Source organism: Onychomys torridus, chromosome 9 (assembly GCF_903995425.1).
Source record: "Onychomys torridus chromosome 9, mOncTor1.1, whole genome shotgun sequence".
NCBI lineage: Eukaryota > Metazoa > Chordata > Mammalia > Rodentia > Cricetidae > Onychomys > Onychomys torridus.
Genome location: NC_050451.1, coordinates 74,923,092 through 74,940,401, shown reverse-complemented (window position 1 = coordinate 74,940,401; position 17,310 = coordinate 74,923,092). Strand labels below are relative to the sequence as shown.

Genomic DNA, 17,310 nt, shown 5'->3' with positions numbered 1-17,310 from the left:
TTTGACAGATCATATGACTAAAGCAGTTTATACAATTAGACTTTTTAGGACTAAGTTGTTTACTTTCATGTTTTGCCAAGGTTGTATTATAAACCAAACCTCTATGTGTGTGTATGTGTGTGTGTGTGTATGTGTGTGTGTGTGTGTGTGTGTATGTATGCTTGTGTTGCATATGTGTGCATGTTTTTTCTCATTATAGGTCTTTTCAGCTGCACTTGTAAGTCTTATATTTTATGCCTCTGAATTTTCTAAATCCTACGTAAAACTATGTTATTATATTGCAACCTCCAATAGTGTGAGGCCCTTTTCTTAGCTGTTTTTTTTTTTTTTTCTTGAATTCTAATCCTTCAAATTGTCAGTCATTTCATCAGCATCATATAGCAGAGAGTGAAGCCTAACTAGTTACCTTTCACAGGAGACTGTGGTGGGTGAGATGACTTTCCACCCTGAACTGTCATTTTTTCCAAAACTTTGAGTTCAGCTAATTGTATTCAGAAGGTTGTGTCTTCCGCTTTCCTCCCTCAGGCCTGTTCACCTTCCTCAACACTCTCCTTTGAGCACATGGAGCAAGGGTGAATTGCATCAAGTGATGTAGCAAAGGAATGGGAGTTTTCTTTCTATGGTGTGCTGCCTGCTGACCACTTTGTAGTGCAGACTTCTGTGTCAAGCCTTCTAGGGCAGTGGCTCAGGCTCAGATCTGGTCACAGTCAAACTCTTTCTTTGACTGCCTATAAAAGCCTCTGCAGTCAGGTTTCCTCACCTATAGAATGAACAGATGGCATTTCCTAGTCTATGACTCTTGTGCTTCTAAAATTCATGTAGTACTTACATTGTTTATTAGCTTCTTAGATTGCCTATAATAAGAAAGACAGACGTTAGCAGTTAGGTAAGCCATTCATAGGTGCCTTGTTTCCCCCTATGCCTTACTCTATCTACTTTGAACACTTTAAGACTTCCCAGGCTTCACATCCTAACAATATATTACGTATTCTTTTTCTATAAATGAGATGAATTTACTGGCATCTCTTAGTATTATAGAGAATGCTTGCTTTTTAAATCAGGTACAGATCTGTATTTTCCACAGTTTTGAATTCAGCTCTTTATGTTCAGAAGTTACGTAATTAAAAATGGCAATTTATTGTAGTCATTAGCATGTAAAACTTTATAACATTTGTATTAAAGGAGCACTAGATACATTTCAATGTTTCATGTTTTTAAACACATTAGTGTGATATATATTTAATCTTAATCAATAAAAATACATTAAACAATTACAGATAGTGCATACATACGTAAGATATTCCATTGTGAAAAGAGAAAACTATCTTATGTTCTACTAACATATTTTGACATGCATATTCTATTTTTTTTAAATAGTGAAATAATGTATCATAAAATTTGTAAGGAATTTATGATAAATTTTATATGGAATCGAATTCCTGAAAGGTCACATTTTAAATCAGTCTGATTAGGACATAATGGAAAATGGGCCAGAATAAGATGTATAATTATGTACCATGGAACTATAATTTTTAATGGAAAATTTAGTGTGAAAGAAAAGATTTTGAAAGGAGATTCTTCATATAATTTTGCTGCTGTTCCTGAAACTTTGAACATAGAATAGGAATAAAGTGAAGATGTAATTAAAAAAGACTTTTTCAGTTCATGGCTCTTGGCGACAGAGAAAGTTTCGTCATCTTTGACTTAATTCTGACATAAAGCCTATATAAAATGGAGCGTATGCTATGTTAGTGATCGGGGAGCTTTTGAACAGGATTAATCTTCTCCTGGAAAATGGAGTGTTACTTTACATGTCTAGGAAGTAAGATTAAACACAGACTTCTAATGGCAAAATGGCTAGCTCGCACGTATAGATAGTTTTAATAATCTGACCCACTGACTCAGAGTTTCATCTCATCCAGGAAAAAAATCTTGTCTTGAGGTGAAGGTGTGTGTGTATTGGCTGAAGATGCTGAGCTCCACCCAGGTGTAGTTGGGGGTGTGTTTGCTTTACTGGTGAGGGCTACATTGTGCTGTCCCTTTTGTCTGTGCCAGGAGGGTTAAATGAAAGCAATCATCACTTTGTGTCCCTCTTCTGTGGACTCTTAGAGGACAGTGTCCTTATTGGTAGGTTCAGGGCTGAGGTGCAGAACTGTGTGCCATCATTTCAAGGTCTCCTTTGATTTGGGGCCATGGCTTGTTAGTGTTTCACAGAGGTATTGTCAGCATGGAATTGGGAATGGAATGTTGTGTAAAAATTTTTACTCACAATAAATGGTCACTCTCCTTTTATTCATATTTTTCTGTAATGAATCCTTTTTATTTTTGTTGTATTAGTGTGTTTTCCGTTTCTATATCAAAATAATGGAAGCTATGTGATTTATATAGAAAGGAAGCTTATTTAGCTCAGAATTCTTTAGAGTCAAGAGAATGTCATTAGCCTCTGTCTGCCTCTTACAGACATTTTGGTAAATGGTACCATGGCAGAAATGTGAAGGGGGTCATTTGGCTCTTTATCAGTCTTCACAAATACTTGCAGGGCTTAGGAAGTTCTTAATCCCTTTCAGACCTAAGTGCCAGTGACTAAGAACCTCTCCCATTAAAATTGTTCCCTTCCTCTTTTCTACGCCAACTGACTGCTGCTTTGTCTGTGACACTTGCATAAGTCATTCCTCTGCTTTCCCACTGATGAGAAGTAGCCAGCTATTGGGCTGATTTTAAAGAATAAGAAAACTTTTCACTTATGAAGGTCCTGGATGTTTTGTTTGATTTTGTGTTTTCCCCATGTCATCTCTTTAGCTAAGTAGACTCACTGTCTGTATCACATTAACTTGATATATTTAAACTTAGGTGTTTTGCTTCCACTTTTTCTGTGGAAAACGGATTCTTCTCACTCCTCATGTATTTCCCATCCTTTGGCTGTATAGTAGGGAAAGTGAAGAAAAGCATACATTTGTTACATTATGAGTATACATTAAATTAAGCAAGAGTCTACCATCATTTTCTTTCTTGTAAACCAGAGAGAATTGGTTAATACTTGTTTAGTCTTTGAGTGTAAAATGAAGTTTTAAGGCTGGCAGCAAACTTCATTCATTCATTCATTCATTCATCTATCTATTTATTGTAATATTTAGTATGCTGCAGTAAAAAGGCTACTGGAGTAAACGTCATTGGTCAGTTCTTAAGATTAGTTGCTGAAGCAATTCTTCCCTCACTTTGGTAATGAGGGTCACTCTTGTGGGGTGAAAGTAGAAGTTAAATGCAGTTCAGAGCCATTCCTCATGGAGTTTTCACTGGAAGTTATTTAAAATGTAGGTTACTGTGTCATTGGCTTTTTCTTCAGAATACCCTAGGAAATGTTTAAGCATGTGAGAGATACTAATGAGAACTCTACTTAAAAATTAGTGCCTGCCCTTCTCTTAGGAATTATAAAAATAAAATATAGAACCACCAAAAAAAGGTTGGTGATTGTTATTTGGTAAGATTAAGCAAAGGGTATTAAGCCATTGTTAATAGATTTCATCTATCACACTTCAGACAGTATAAAAGAACAAAAGGTGTTATGTACTGGGAAGGAGATTTTTGGGGTAATTTAGCATCTAGGAAAAGTGACCATGGAATAACTCTTGAGAATGATACTGTTATCTCCATTCTAGATATCTCTTTATGTCTTCATGTCCATTACCTGTTGTTTTGACCATATGGAGAATATGTTCAAAGCTGGCCTAGTTCAAACCTATTCCTCATTTACCAGCAAGTAAAGTAGCAGTTCCTTTATCCTCTTAGACTTAGTGAATTCCTATATTTATACACAGGAGTGTATCTTCTTAAAAGATAATCACTGAGCACTGAATGCCCAGGCTTAGTTCTTGGTACTAACATTGCAGTGGTAGATGATGGTCCCTTTCATTGTATTTATTATACAAAATAAAGTGTTTCATTGTAGTATATTCACCCATGCATAATATATGATTTGATCTTTTCTTTCCTTCATTATCTTGTTTTAGCCTCTCCCTACCTTTCCCTCTGATCCAGTTTTTCTTTCCTAATACTTGTCTTCCTACTTTTCCCTCTTTTAAGATTTTCTTTATATTTCACATCCTGTGTTTCACACATATTATTTGCCTCTAGAGTCTGGGTCACTTTATTAAACTCTAGTTACGTCAGTTTTCCTGTGAATGCCTGGGTTGGGTGGTTTTTATGACTGAACAGTATTCCTTTGTGTGTGGATTAGGTTTTCCTTATTCATTCATTCTTTGAGGTACACATAGGCTGATTCATTAATGTGCTTATTATGAACAGTGCCAAGATGATCGTGGCTATGCATGTGCTCCATGTTTTGACTCTGACTTCTTTGCTTATTCAAACAGTCTTACTCTCTAGTGGAAAAATAGAAGAAGAGAAACGCTCTGGAATGAAAACTTAAAAGACAGAGAAATGATGTTGGGGAAGCTGGATGTAGGGTGGGCATAGCAGTAAGGCATGCAAAAGCTTTTTAGGAAATTTGAATAGATTCCTTTCTCTGCAAAGAGGGTGTAGATAATTTGAAGTTAGGCAACAAGGGAGACTAGATAGGGAATAGTTGTAGTTAAGGTGGAAAAAGATGGTAGTCCTAACGAGGAGAGAAGTAGCAGCCAGAGAGGTGTTTTGGGGTGATTGTGTCACGTAATTGGTTCTTGGGAGGTAAGACCCACTAGATACACTAACGTACTAGCTATGGTTGTGATAGAAGTGTAAACTGTTCAGTTTGAGCCACTCAGGAGTATTCCTCCTTTCTGCTTTAAGAGTTGATGTTGGAAGAGAGATGTGGAAGGAGGTATATACTTCAGGAGTTGAACTTTAGACATATGGTGTTGGCACTTGTATTAAACATTCAGTTACAGATGTTGAGAGTAAGCAGCTGGATATCCAATCTGGAATGCAAAAGGAAGACTTGCTTTGGTGCAATAATCAGTTTAGTTCACACTGTTGATGCAACTCTTGTGCTCACCCGTTCTCTCCAGGCCTTGCCTAGGTTGGTATTCACCCATGGTGGTTATTGTCATTCTCTCTTCTCACCTTTCAGTCACTATTTTTGCCATTTTTTAAAAGCTCTGAGTCTTCCTTAATGTGGAGTTCTCTTGATATACTTACAAGATGCTGAATCTTCAGTGATTCCTCAGTACTCTGTGAATAAAATTTGGGTTCCTGAATTTATTTGGTGTCATTTAATTTACTTAATATCATCTGCTCATAATATATCCACATTCTTGAATGTGTGTCTCTCATACACAGAGACACACATACACATACTTTTTCTGTTTTCTCTCCTTCCTCCCTGCTTCTCATTTTTACCTGCATTTCTTTTTTAAGCTTTGAATTGGTTACCCATTATCTCACGAAGATTGTACTTGACTTGCATGCCTTAGATTTGTCTTTTTTTTCCCCCTGTGGTTCTTACTGAAAAATGATCAGTTTATTAGTGTATTTTGACTGCCATTTATTTTATAGTCAATTGTATTGGGCCTTAAATTCTATGATGTTGGGGATGTCTATGTTGTATGAATCTTAAATGCTTAATTAAAAACACAGAGCCAAATATTGGGGTTAATGCTGAAAGATCAGAGGGAAAAAGCCACAGGCACTTCTCACCTCATCAACTGCTCCAGGAATCCTCAGAATGAATGCCTCTGAGTCCTCAGAGAAAAGGGCTCTCCAGTTCCTGTCTCCTCAAGCCTTATATGCCTTTGTCTACTTAGCCATTTCACTTCCTATCCTAACTTTCCTAGTGCTGGGATTAATAGCATGTATCCTTTCCCAAATACTGGGATTAAGGTGTGTGCCACTACTGCCTGGCTCTGTTTCTCTCCTAGACTAGATCAATCTTATGTAGCTCAGTGTGGCCTTGAACTCAGAGAGCTCCATACAGATCTCTGCCTCCTTATTGCTAGTATTAAAGACCACTGCCTAATCTATGTTTCACTATGTGCCTGGTTCTGTCCTCTGATCTTCAGGCAAGCTTTATTTCTTAGATTACTAATATCACCACATTTCCTTCTTTTTTTTTTTGTTTATTGGAAGGTTATAACTAATATAAGGAAAGCAATATACAATAAAAATATACAATGTACAGCCAAGAATTACATTAACAATGTTCAATCCGTTAACATTTGACAGATTCAGAGAAAATACTCCATTCTTTATCCTATTTTGATGAGTCCAAAATATTGTACCTAATATACTTTCTATCCTAACTTGTATTACCAATCGAAAACTATCTTTTGATGTCTTTCAAACTTGTACACTTTATACCTCTTTAGTGAGTTTCTTTTATGAATTTGTTTACAAGGAAAGCTATAACTGAGTATATCTAGTCTTCAAGTCCCTCAGAGACCCAAGAAGGAAATGCTATTTATTGAGTAAGCAGGAAGCTCAAACAAGTGACTTCCAAAAAATATGAGAAATGACAGAAACAGCTGGCTACTTGAATAGTCACCCAAGGTTTGTCGTCTGCAGCTTTGAGGCATCCATCTTCAGCCTACAGGCCTAGCATATCTGACAGACTTATCTGTGAAGCAGGATTGTCTGAAGGGCTGTCATACCGTGTCTTGGCAAAGTTCGGCAGTCCTTTCTTTGTGTCTGCTTATCCATTGTGGACAGCATACTGTCAGCAGTTGAGGCAACTACATTTCTTGCCCAGTGGGTAACTTTTGCCCCAAAGAAAGTAAATTCCATATGGAGTTTCTTTGATGCCCATCATCTTCTCTGAAGTAGGTTGATGCTGCCAAGAACAGACATGTTTCATTGTGATTAAAAAAAAAAAATCTATAGAATCTATATTATTGAAACATCATGCATACCATATTCTGTAGATCTTTTAAGTGTTTGAAGATGATATATCTAAAATGTGTAATAACTTTCAAAGACTAGCAATTTGAATTACATTGTTAAATGAACTGCATAGGTATAATATCTTGAACAAGAGTAGAAATATATATACACTATGTTCCAACAAAAATAATCTCAACTTTGTATCAATATACACAATTTGTATACATTATATAAAAATCCAATCCAATGTACAGTAGTTTAAACTAATAGTTGCTTTTTAAAAGTAGATTCAATAATCTACTTTTTTATCTTATCATATCCATATTCTCCCTTCTTTCTTTTCAGAGTAGATTCAATGACCTGCCTTTTTATTCTGTCATTTGTGTATCTCTTTTTTTTTTCAGCGTAAATTCAATAATATACCTTTTATCATATCTATATTCTCTTTTTTCTTCAAATAAGAACCCTAAATCTAGTCTCCTTTGTTTAGCTTGTTTCCTGGCTATTACCAATAACAATTTGTAATCAGCCACCAAAACAGTGACAAATATCCATAACTCACTGAAGGACCAGAAACCATCCACCCCACTTCTGGGAATGTGGGCACTGTGTTCTTAAAATTACTTCCTGCTATCTGGGAATGAAGGCATCTTTAGGGGATCCTGAAAAGAAAAATTTTGGGTTAATATCAAGTCCTGGGAGAGGTAGCTGTATCATTTGCTGTCCAGTCTTTGCATAATGGGAAAGTACAGAGCTTGTCTCAAGTCTTGTGGGATAATGCTCTTGTACAATGTAAAGATTTGTCATTCCTATTGGTTTAATAAAATGCTGACTTGCCAGTAGCCAGGCAGCAAGTGTAGACTGGGTGATCAAACTAGGGGAAGGCTGGGAAGAAGAAAGGCGGAGACGGAATTGCCAGCCAGATGCCCAGGAATTAAGATGAGAATGTTGGACTGAGGAAAGATACCAAGCCGCGTGGCTAAAGAATATAGACAAGAATTATGGCTTAATTTAAGCATAAGAGGTAGTTAGCTATAAGCCTGAGCAATAGGCCTAACAGTTTTGTAATTCATATAAGCTTCTGTGTTTATTTGGGACAGAATGGCTGAGGGCCTAGGCGGGAGAGAAACTTCCGCCTACATGTCTGCTTGGTCTAGCATCGCCCCTACATCACCTAGCCTAATATTTTTCAGCTGGTGTTTTGTATTCTTTATTACAATAAAAGAATGAAAATAAGCATACAATAAAAATCAACCCTGTATTTATGCAGTATGTAGGAGTATAATTTGTATTCCCTTAGGGCGAATAAAATTTACAATAAAAGCACATGGTGTTTATGAAGAATACTGTATTAACTGAATAATTACTGAAACAGATTTGTAGTTTTAAATACATGTTATATCAAACAAAAAAGCTATGTATTTAGTATTTTTTGTTTAGTATTTTTGGGATCACTTGTTTAACCCTTTCTAAATTATGTTTCTCGGCTGCTGTAACTGTTCTCATTTCATTCGAATGATCTCACTGTGTACACTCTCAGAACTCATGCTGTCATTCTCCATGTTGTAACTGTTTACCAGTGCTTTCCATTTTGGCCTTCAGTCTTGGTAATTTTACAAGCCTGAGAGCCACTGGTGTCTTCCTGGAGCAGTGTAAGTCCAGGGTAGTAAAGGATGATAATGTATTTTCATTACTGTGTTGTTTAGTATACATACATGTTAAAGTTTTTGATGGAAAAAGTTCATTTCTTGCTCTTTTGCCCTTGATGTTTATACTGATTCTAGTATGAATCTCTTTTGTCTTACAGCAAAAATGAATATAAATGATTTTGAAGAGAAGAAAGTTATTAAGAAACGAATTAAGGAACTTAAATTTCTAGATCCTAAAATTGCTCAGAACCTTTGTAAGTATCACATATGAATATCATTAACATATCAAGTCTCTGTGGATTGTTTCTTGAAATCTGCTCATTTTGTGTCTTGTTTTCCATTATTTTAGTTTCTTTGCTTGAATACTAAATTCAAATATAGCTCTCCTTCATGCAAATTATGAGATTAAATTCTTGAGAAGATTAATATGTACTAGAAAATAAGAAAAGAATTTAAGGTGAAATTCTGCCTCCCACAAGTGCAACAGGAACTGCTCTTTAAAATTCTTTTTTCCAAGTATTAAAGACAGGGAACTCAGGTGATGACATCACACTTGGATAAAAGAATGAGTAATCTATCTATTCCTTCACTGCTACAAATACCTATTATTTGTGACACTTGATCATGCAGGACAGCAGTTAGAATATTAATCGAAAAAAAGATGAGGAGTAAAATGAATTCCATTATCCCACCTGAGCAGCTCAAAGCCTTTTCCTCAAAAGCACGGATGGAAATATTTTAGATTTAATTACTGTTATGGGAGCTAAATACGTAGTGTTCAATTGTCTTCCTGGATGAATTATTATGAAAGAAGGCAATAATTTTGTCCCTAATTCATTTCCTACTGCATCTTAAATGTATCAAAGAGAGTTTTACTTGTAGCTGAGATAATTTGACCTTTGTGTATTACTTTCTGGTGATGCAAGAGGGATATAATAAGAAGAATCTAGAGGGATGAGTAGTGATAACATGGCTTTTAGTCTAGTTTGCAATTGGTACATGCCTCAAGTGAACTTTTAGCAAATATTGGAACCAAACAGTTCTCCAGTGAGAGTATAATGTTCCATGCCATTGATTAAGGAGAGTTATGTGAGAACAATATGTGCAAAAGGTAGACTTTATAGTCCTTCTATTAGTGTTTCCGAATTGACCCTCCACACTCACTATGGCAGAGGGTAAGCCTTTCTCAGTAGAGGCTAAGATTAGATCCTTATGGGCTAGTATGGTGGCATTAATGCTACAGGCCAATATTCAATCTGCTTTTTCTTGGCATTGATTAATTGCATACTTTTGCCTATTTTATATTGTTATCATCTTGTGATATGCATGAGCCAGTGAATATATAAATGGGGATGATATCACTTCTGGAAACATTTAATTGTTGCTTTGGTCTCTTTCAGAGTTGTTCATCCTTGTAATAAGATGATTAGATTATACTGCCCTGTCCGTCTACTGTGGCATGTGTTTTTTTTTTTTTTTCCCCTCACTACAAATGATATTTTTGTGCATGCATATGAAATTTTGGGTCTCACATGATATGTATATATGAGAATTTTCTCACTGTAGTAACATTTTCTCACATTGATGCACTGTATGCTAATTGGATGGTGTCAAACTTATACTGTATAATCTCAAAAAACTAATCATGTTTTGGAAACCATCTGCATCTGGCATTAAAATTGTTAATTTTGACTTAAAATGACCTTTTTATGGTGCTGAAAGGAACTCTTTGACTGCAGTAGTTCCTGGATGGATCAGCTATGATAATTCTGTCTAAGTATTCTTCTTAAGGTTAGATAATTGACGTTCTGGACAGAACTTTTATTTGTTTTAAAGTAGAGAGCATGTAGTAAAAAGCCATGTACTCAGAAGTAGTAAACCACCATAGTAATTTTTCCTGATAGTCTTTCTGTCCAAGTTCCATGTTTGTTATTTCACTTTATTACAGCCCACCAGGTTCCCTGTCAGCATTGGCATGATAGACAGGGAACCTGGTGGATTTTCAGATAAAACCTTGAACTTAGGTGGTTTATTCTGACAATAGGCAATAGGTATTTTCTCTCTCTGTGTGTGTGTGTGTGTGTGTGTGTGTGTGTGTGTGTGTGTGTGTGTTGTGTGTGCGCGCGCGTGTACACATGTGTTCTCATATATATATATATATGTATATATATATCATATGTGTATAATGCTTGTAAAATATATGTGCATTCCTGTTTGTAATTTAAAAAATCACATTATCACCATAAGGAAGGATCCTGTTCATTTTGTTTGCTCTAGGTGTTTATTCTAAGTTATTTAATTGAAAAACATGTTTTAGAAAACCACATCACAAAATATTTGGGTGCAATCCATTAACGGATTATTGTCACCCTTCCAGATTATAGCCAAGTGTTCTGATTTAAACACTACAATGCTTTAACAACTTCTAATTGCCACTAAAAGGATAGTAGGAGTCAGAGTTGTTTTCTGTTTATAAAGCACAGTCTTGAGGTATTGAATGCTAAGATGAGTCTGGTCTCTACAGTAACAGCTGGTTTAGAATGTAACAACTTGGAGTGAAACTGTACTTGATAGGAGAATGCTGACACTAATGTAGAGATAGTCCCTTCTCAATGTTATCAAAGAGACAAGTGATGTATCTATCCCATCACTGATACATGCTGTCCATCTTTGAGGCAACATCTAAAAGCCACTCATTTTTGTTACCTAACTTACTTATAGGTGACTTGTTTCCAATGTGTTGAGTTCATGAAGGTTTTTGGTCATGACTTAGGGTCCAACTACTCGAATAGAATTCCAGAATCAAGAGAAGTCCCAAGAATTTTATAAGATTTGTATATTCTGCCAGATTCTTTTAAAGTGGGAATTAGAGATTTAAAGCGAAAAAAATCCCTGAAATGTACAAATTAATACCAAGGTTGAAGTATTTATAAATAACTTCAGTGAGCACACACACCAAAATGATGCCATTAATTCTCTGGCACCTGTTGGATCCCTCACTTGAGTCTTTCTCATGTGACTCTCAGTAACTTCTAATCATTTAAAAATGAACTTTTGTAACGTCTTTTAAGTTGAGTTTAGGTATTGGGTTCTTTTCAGTTCTCCTGTGTCACTAACGTTAGGGTCATTACAGCAGAGCTTGGTTTGTTTGTTCTTTCTGGATCTACTAAAAGGACATCTAGCCAGGCAGTGGTGGCGCATGCTATTAATCCCAGCAGTTGGAAGGCAGATCTCTGTGAGATCAAGGCCAGCTTTGTCTACAGAGCAAGATCCAGAATAGGCACCAAAACTACACAAAGAAACCTTGTCTTGAAAAACCAAAAAAACAAACAAACAAACAAAAAGGACATCTAGAATTCACTTAAGGTATTATAGTTTGGGATATGCTTTATGTCAATAAAATAGTTGATATAAATGAGGGTGAACACAGGGGAACCCAGGCTTGAAATTTCCAGCTCCCATAGCTAGGGAATTGTCCACCTAGTGTTCAGAGTATCGCTCAGAAAAGAAGCACCCTAGGTATTCTTAGACTTTACTGGAACTTTATTACAGTTCATCCCTACTTTGCTGGTCTTAGTTTCCACTTCCTTCAGAAATAGAGCTGGTTCTATTGCTCAAAACCTACATCATAAATCATACTTTTAACCTGAACTCTCTAGTATAGCCCAGTATCTTCAAGTAACAAAAATTCCCTTCAACTATCAAAAATGACACTTGGGTTTAGACATTGCCTCTCAGAAGGACAGGAAAAAGCCCAAGATCTCCAAGGCCTCCATGGGTAAGACCAGCCCTGTATGTTGTACAGTGTCTCATTTGCCCAATGTATTTTCCTTTTATACTATTCATTTAAGGTTATATTAGCTATCTCGCTATTGTGTGTATTAATTATACTTAGGAGAGGCTTATAAATATGCGATATAATTTAACAATCAACACCCATGACTAAAGAAAATAACAATCTTTAGAGGCTTATTTATAACTATCTCCATTTTGCATATCATGTAAAATAACCTCCTTATCCAGAGTTTTTGATGAAGCACTAACTTTCCTTTTTATAGTTATGACTGTTCTCTGTGCCTGCTCTTAAACACTTAAGTGTGGTATCAGTTAGTGCTGAATTTTACATAAATAGGCTCAAACCACATTAATGCATTCAGCTATGACAGCATAGGATTTCATTCACTGAATGTTGTACTTGATTCATACTGTCTTGGGTAACATTGGGACAGTCTTCACTCTAAATATAGCTCCTAGGGACTTTTATAAACGAAGTCCTGTGGGTCATTTACCATGGCACTTGCCAATCTAGATTCCTTGTTGATAGTTGTGATGGAAGCTGCATGTGGTAAACCTTGCATCACATATTTGATGTGAGGAGGCCATAACAACTTACTCTTTCCCAATTCAATGTAAGGGTCTTAGAACTTGAATGGTACCTAGTTTTGGTTATCTGAAAAACTTGCAGCATTTCCTTTTCAGATGTGTTTACTTGTCTTGTAGTTAAAGGTAAAATAAAACTGACTACTAAAGCATATCTCCTTGTCCCCATCTTTCTTGCCTTCTGTCTTAAGTTCATGCTTGCTTAAGATCATGCTTTCTTTTTCCACTTCCATGCCTCTGTCCTCAGAAGGTGCTTCTCCAGTCATAGATGAACTTATTTGCTGTGTTGTTTTATTTTTTTTGTGTCATTAATACTCATTTTTTGGTTAATCTCTTACAATTAGTTTAGTGCATTTTATTATGATTGCATTTTATTCTCATTCTCTCAATTGTTCATTTATTGGTCTTTGTGTTCATATGGTTTTTATATTTTTTGCTTTTCTAGATAACACTGCTGTAAGCTATCCCTTTTAATTCCTAAGTAATTGGATCTTTTGGACCACCTACTCCTTTTGTCCTGATTTTAGAATATTAATAATAGGCCTCCATATCTTGTGACTTCTTGGTGTCAAAAATATGGAAATAAAGCTGATAGTAAGACCACAGAAAACATCCTTGTTCTCAGTGATGAAAAAAGGTATTCAAAACAGAAACAGGTCATGGTTTTAGAGTTCTGTGAGTCCTAGTATGTTTATATGCAAGTGTTTTCAGGCCAACAGCAAGGCTAGTAAGCAAAAACTTAACAAGTTTTACTGGATTCAAATCATGAGAATGTTCAAGAAAAGACTGGCTTTTGAGACATTTCACCTTTTAGCTCAAACTGGCCTCAAACTTGCCACATCCTTTTACTGCCTCTTCAGTGCTAAATTTAAAGACCTGAACCACCATGACCTTCTAAGAACTGACATCAGTTTTTAATGTGACAACATGGCAGTAGAGTAATGGGGATGGTGGTGGTGTGCACTGGCAAAAGCATTATATCTAAATCGTAGCAAATAATAACACATGTATTAAAATCTCTCCTTGAAAATGTGTTAGATTATACAACTATATGTATGTATATTAATAAATATAAAGAAAAACCTAAGTAACATTGGGAATTCTCAGCAATATATTATCATCCCTTATCTATATAGTTAATTCATTATGAAACTTTATTTTCTAAAATAGTTTCTAAAATTTAAGACTTAGTTAAATGCAATTCTATTTCTCTAGCATATTTCTAACAGTATTTTTGAATTATACTGTGCTGCTAGTACTTGTAAAATGGGATTGCATTGCTTAACTGTTTTGTTAATGGCTGTCTTTGAACTATTTAGTGATGGAAAATATTATATAAGGCAATAACATGTGCCTAGTCAAATATTCAATGCATATACTGGGATTTTATCATTTTCATTACAACATTATGGTTTTTATAGCATATCAAACATATTTAAATTGTTTGAAATCACTTGAAAGTTGGTACTATTATGATGGTTGATAAATAATTAAGGATTTCAAAGTCAGCTGTGACACCTGCACAGTAAACTAAGATGTATTCTTATGTACCAGCTCGAACCTGGAGGAGTACATATAGTGCACTAATGAACTTTGCTCCCCAGTAGTTCTATTAAATGTGTATGTACTCTGATTTTATGTAGATAGAACTACCTCTAGGATCTCTTCATTACTTTCTACATTATGACCCTTCCCCCCTCTCTCAGCAATCTTCCTGAGCTCCTTCCGGGTGCCTTATGAGGAAATCAAGACGATGATATTGGAAGTGGATGAAACACAGTTGTCAGAGTCTATGATTCAGGTAAACAGACACTACTTAAATTCCAATATTTCATTGTAAACTTCTCATTAAATAGTAATCTGTAAGTGAAGCAAAATTCTTTACCCAAATCATTCAACTGGAAAATTGTTGCTGCATAATTAGTTTGAGCATAACTTCTGCATTGCCAGGAGATAAAATTCTGCCTTTTCTCTTAACTGCAGCTAAATATAATGCTATCAAAATGATTACATTTCAATTATTTTCAATGACTTTCTAAAGGCAAATTGTTGAACTTTACATACATGCTTTTGTTTTTGTTACATTTAAGACCAATGGCATGTTAATTTAAATTTGTTTTTATATCCTTGTTGAATGTGTTTTCTTTTGGCTTATGGAGTTGAACTATTATTTTGTAAAAGTGAGTAAAGGAGCCTTGTTTCATCTTAGCTTTCCATGCAATTCTTCCTGGCATTGTGTGCTTCCACGGTACCTAGGCTTTGCTTGTAAGGTCCTCACATTCATTCCAAAGGCTAGAAGATTCTAAAAAATGTATCTTGACCATAGCATTTTGTAGTGAGTGACAATGTTGCACCAAAATTATTAAAATGCACATAATGGGTCTAATATGTAAACATTCGGTTAAGACCAAATGTGAAGTTGGATTCTTCCAAATGTGATGAGAGATTCTTCCATTTACCATTTTATGTTCTGACAAGAATACCCTTGCAAGTCCTAAATAATAATTATAATACATACTTAAATGTAAAATATATAGTTACCATTTTTGATATATAATATAATTATTCATAATAATATATAATTACTATTAATGGCAATGTAAGTTAACCATAAGACAGTTGTGCTGTCCCTTGCTTGTGATCTCTGCACTCTGGGGGCTGAGGAAGTGAAATGCAGAGCCTTAGGCCTTGCAGGACTCCATAGGAGAATGGAAGGGTGGTGCACCAGGAATTGTTTATAGTTGTGGACAATGGTTCAATTTTATTAGATGTTTTTACTCATCAGTAACTGATATCTCTCCTGTCTCCTATTTGTCATGTGCTGGAATGGGTTCTCATTTGAGTTGATTTGTGCACCAAACTGCCTGGACTCAAACTACCCAATTCAACCATTTTTTTTTTAGAGCAATATTTCCCCCCTTTATCCTTTTTTTTTTTTTTTAAACTGAATTTTCTACTTTGTTGTTGATTGTGTATATGGTTTCTTGCTGAGAGCAGATGCTTTGTTCCTTAAAGAAAATTTTTCTACATAATGCATATTTGTATTTCTTATAATGAGTTTGTTAAATATTTACAGAGTAGCTTTTAACTTGATTACATGGATGCTTTTGATAATTATGTGCATTTTGTGGTCTAGAGAAAGAAAAAAGGTCGCTTACATTTTGTAATTAATGTCCAGACAGGTTGAACTTCATATAATTTTTTAACGTACTAGTTTCTTTTGGCTGTTTCAATTCACCTCAAATTCACCAGATTATAATAAGAGATGCTGTAAACTAGAAGTCCAACCTTTTGCTCACTGAGCTCTAGGCAGGTTTTGGCAGGTCTGGATTGCTTTCTGTAGGGTACTGGGGAGAATCTTGTCTTTTCCAGTAGCTGAGGCTCTGCCCCTCTCCTCTTTTGCAAGACCACACTTTGCTGTCACTGTTGCACTGCCCCCCTCCACCCCCTCTTATTACACTCGACACTGAGATACTCCAGGCTCTTCACTCCAATTTAAGGCCATCTGATGGTAACTGGAATCCCAACTGTATTTTTGATATCTTTGCCACATAAGCAGATATTCATAGATGTTGGGTGAGGAGACAAGCACTTTTTGGATCTAGGTGATATTGTTCTTTATAACATACATAATAAATGTAAAGCCAGTGTATGATTTGAAAAACAAACAAACAAAAAAACCAAAACTTGATATACATAAGGCTTTTATATATTCATTATGAAATAGGAATTTCATATTATTTGAAGTCATGGATTTAACTTAAAAAATTCACTCATTTTAGCTTGACTGTAGAAGCAAGACATTACTTTTTAATAATCACTATTTTTGTTATCATGTTCACTGACCTTTATTTTGACATGCTATTCATGTGCATTGTGTCAGAAGTGTCTATTTTTATGACACTTTTGCACACCATTCTTCATTTATTAAAAATAAACACATATTAGCATAGCTAACACTATTGTACACACTGCACATAAGGCTTTGTATGAGAGTCTGTCAGAGATTTCACCTTGGTGTTTATATTTTATTAGCAGTAATGACATTTACATGTGTAATTATAATGCAAGATAGGTGTGGCTTTGTTGAGATTGATCAGAACTAGAAATTGGATTGGGAGAACATAATCTTTTATGTATTTGAGGCCAAAGGTACTTAAATGGAGATTCAAGACATGGGCATAAAGAAGGAGAGGATAATTAAGTAACATAGTGGTGTTCTTTCTAGACATATACTGTTTATGCTGATGAGAACCTGCTGTGTCTATACAATGTTCATGGGGAATTTAGTAAGGAACTGTAAGCAGAAAAAGGTTGAGCTTGTACTCTTGCCAATCATGAGTCTGTCTCAATCGAACACCCAAATACTAAGGTGAAAATATGTAATATTCTGATGAAAGAATAAAATATAACCATAAATATAATAAATAAAATATTTACTGAGATATGATGAGCATCCTAAAAATGCTAA

General features: G+C 35.3%; 1 protein-coding gene across 1 annotated transcript in view; it reads left to right on the top strand.

Moving 5' to 3' along the window:
- Diaph3 (diaphanous related formin 3) overlaps nt 1-17,310 on the top strand; it is a 483,673-nt gene that overhangs the window by 224,107 nt on the left and 242,256 nt on the right. Inside the window, 2 exon segments of the mRNA XM_036199401.1 lie at nt 8,618-8,713; nt 14,546-14,640. Coding sequence (XP_036055294.1) covers nt 8,618-8,713; nt 14,546-14,640 — 191 coding nt within the window.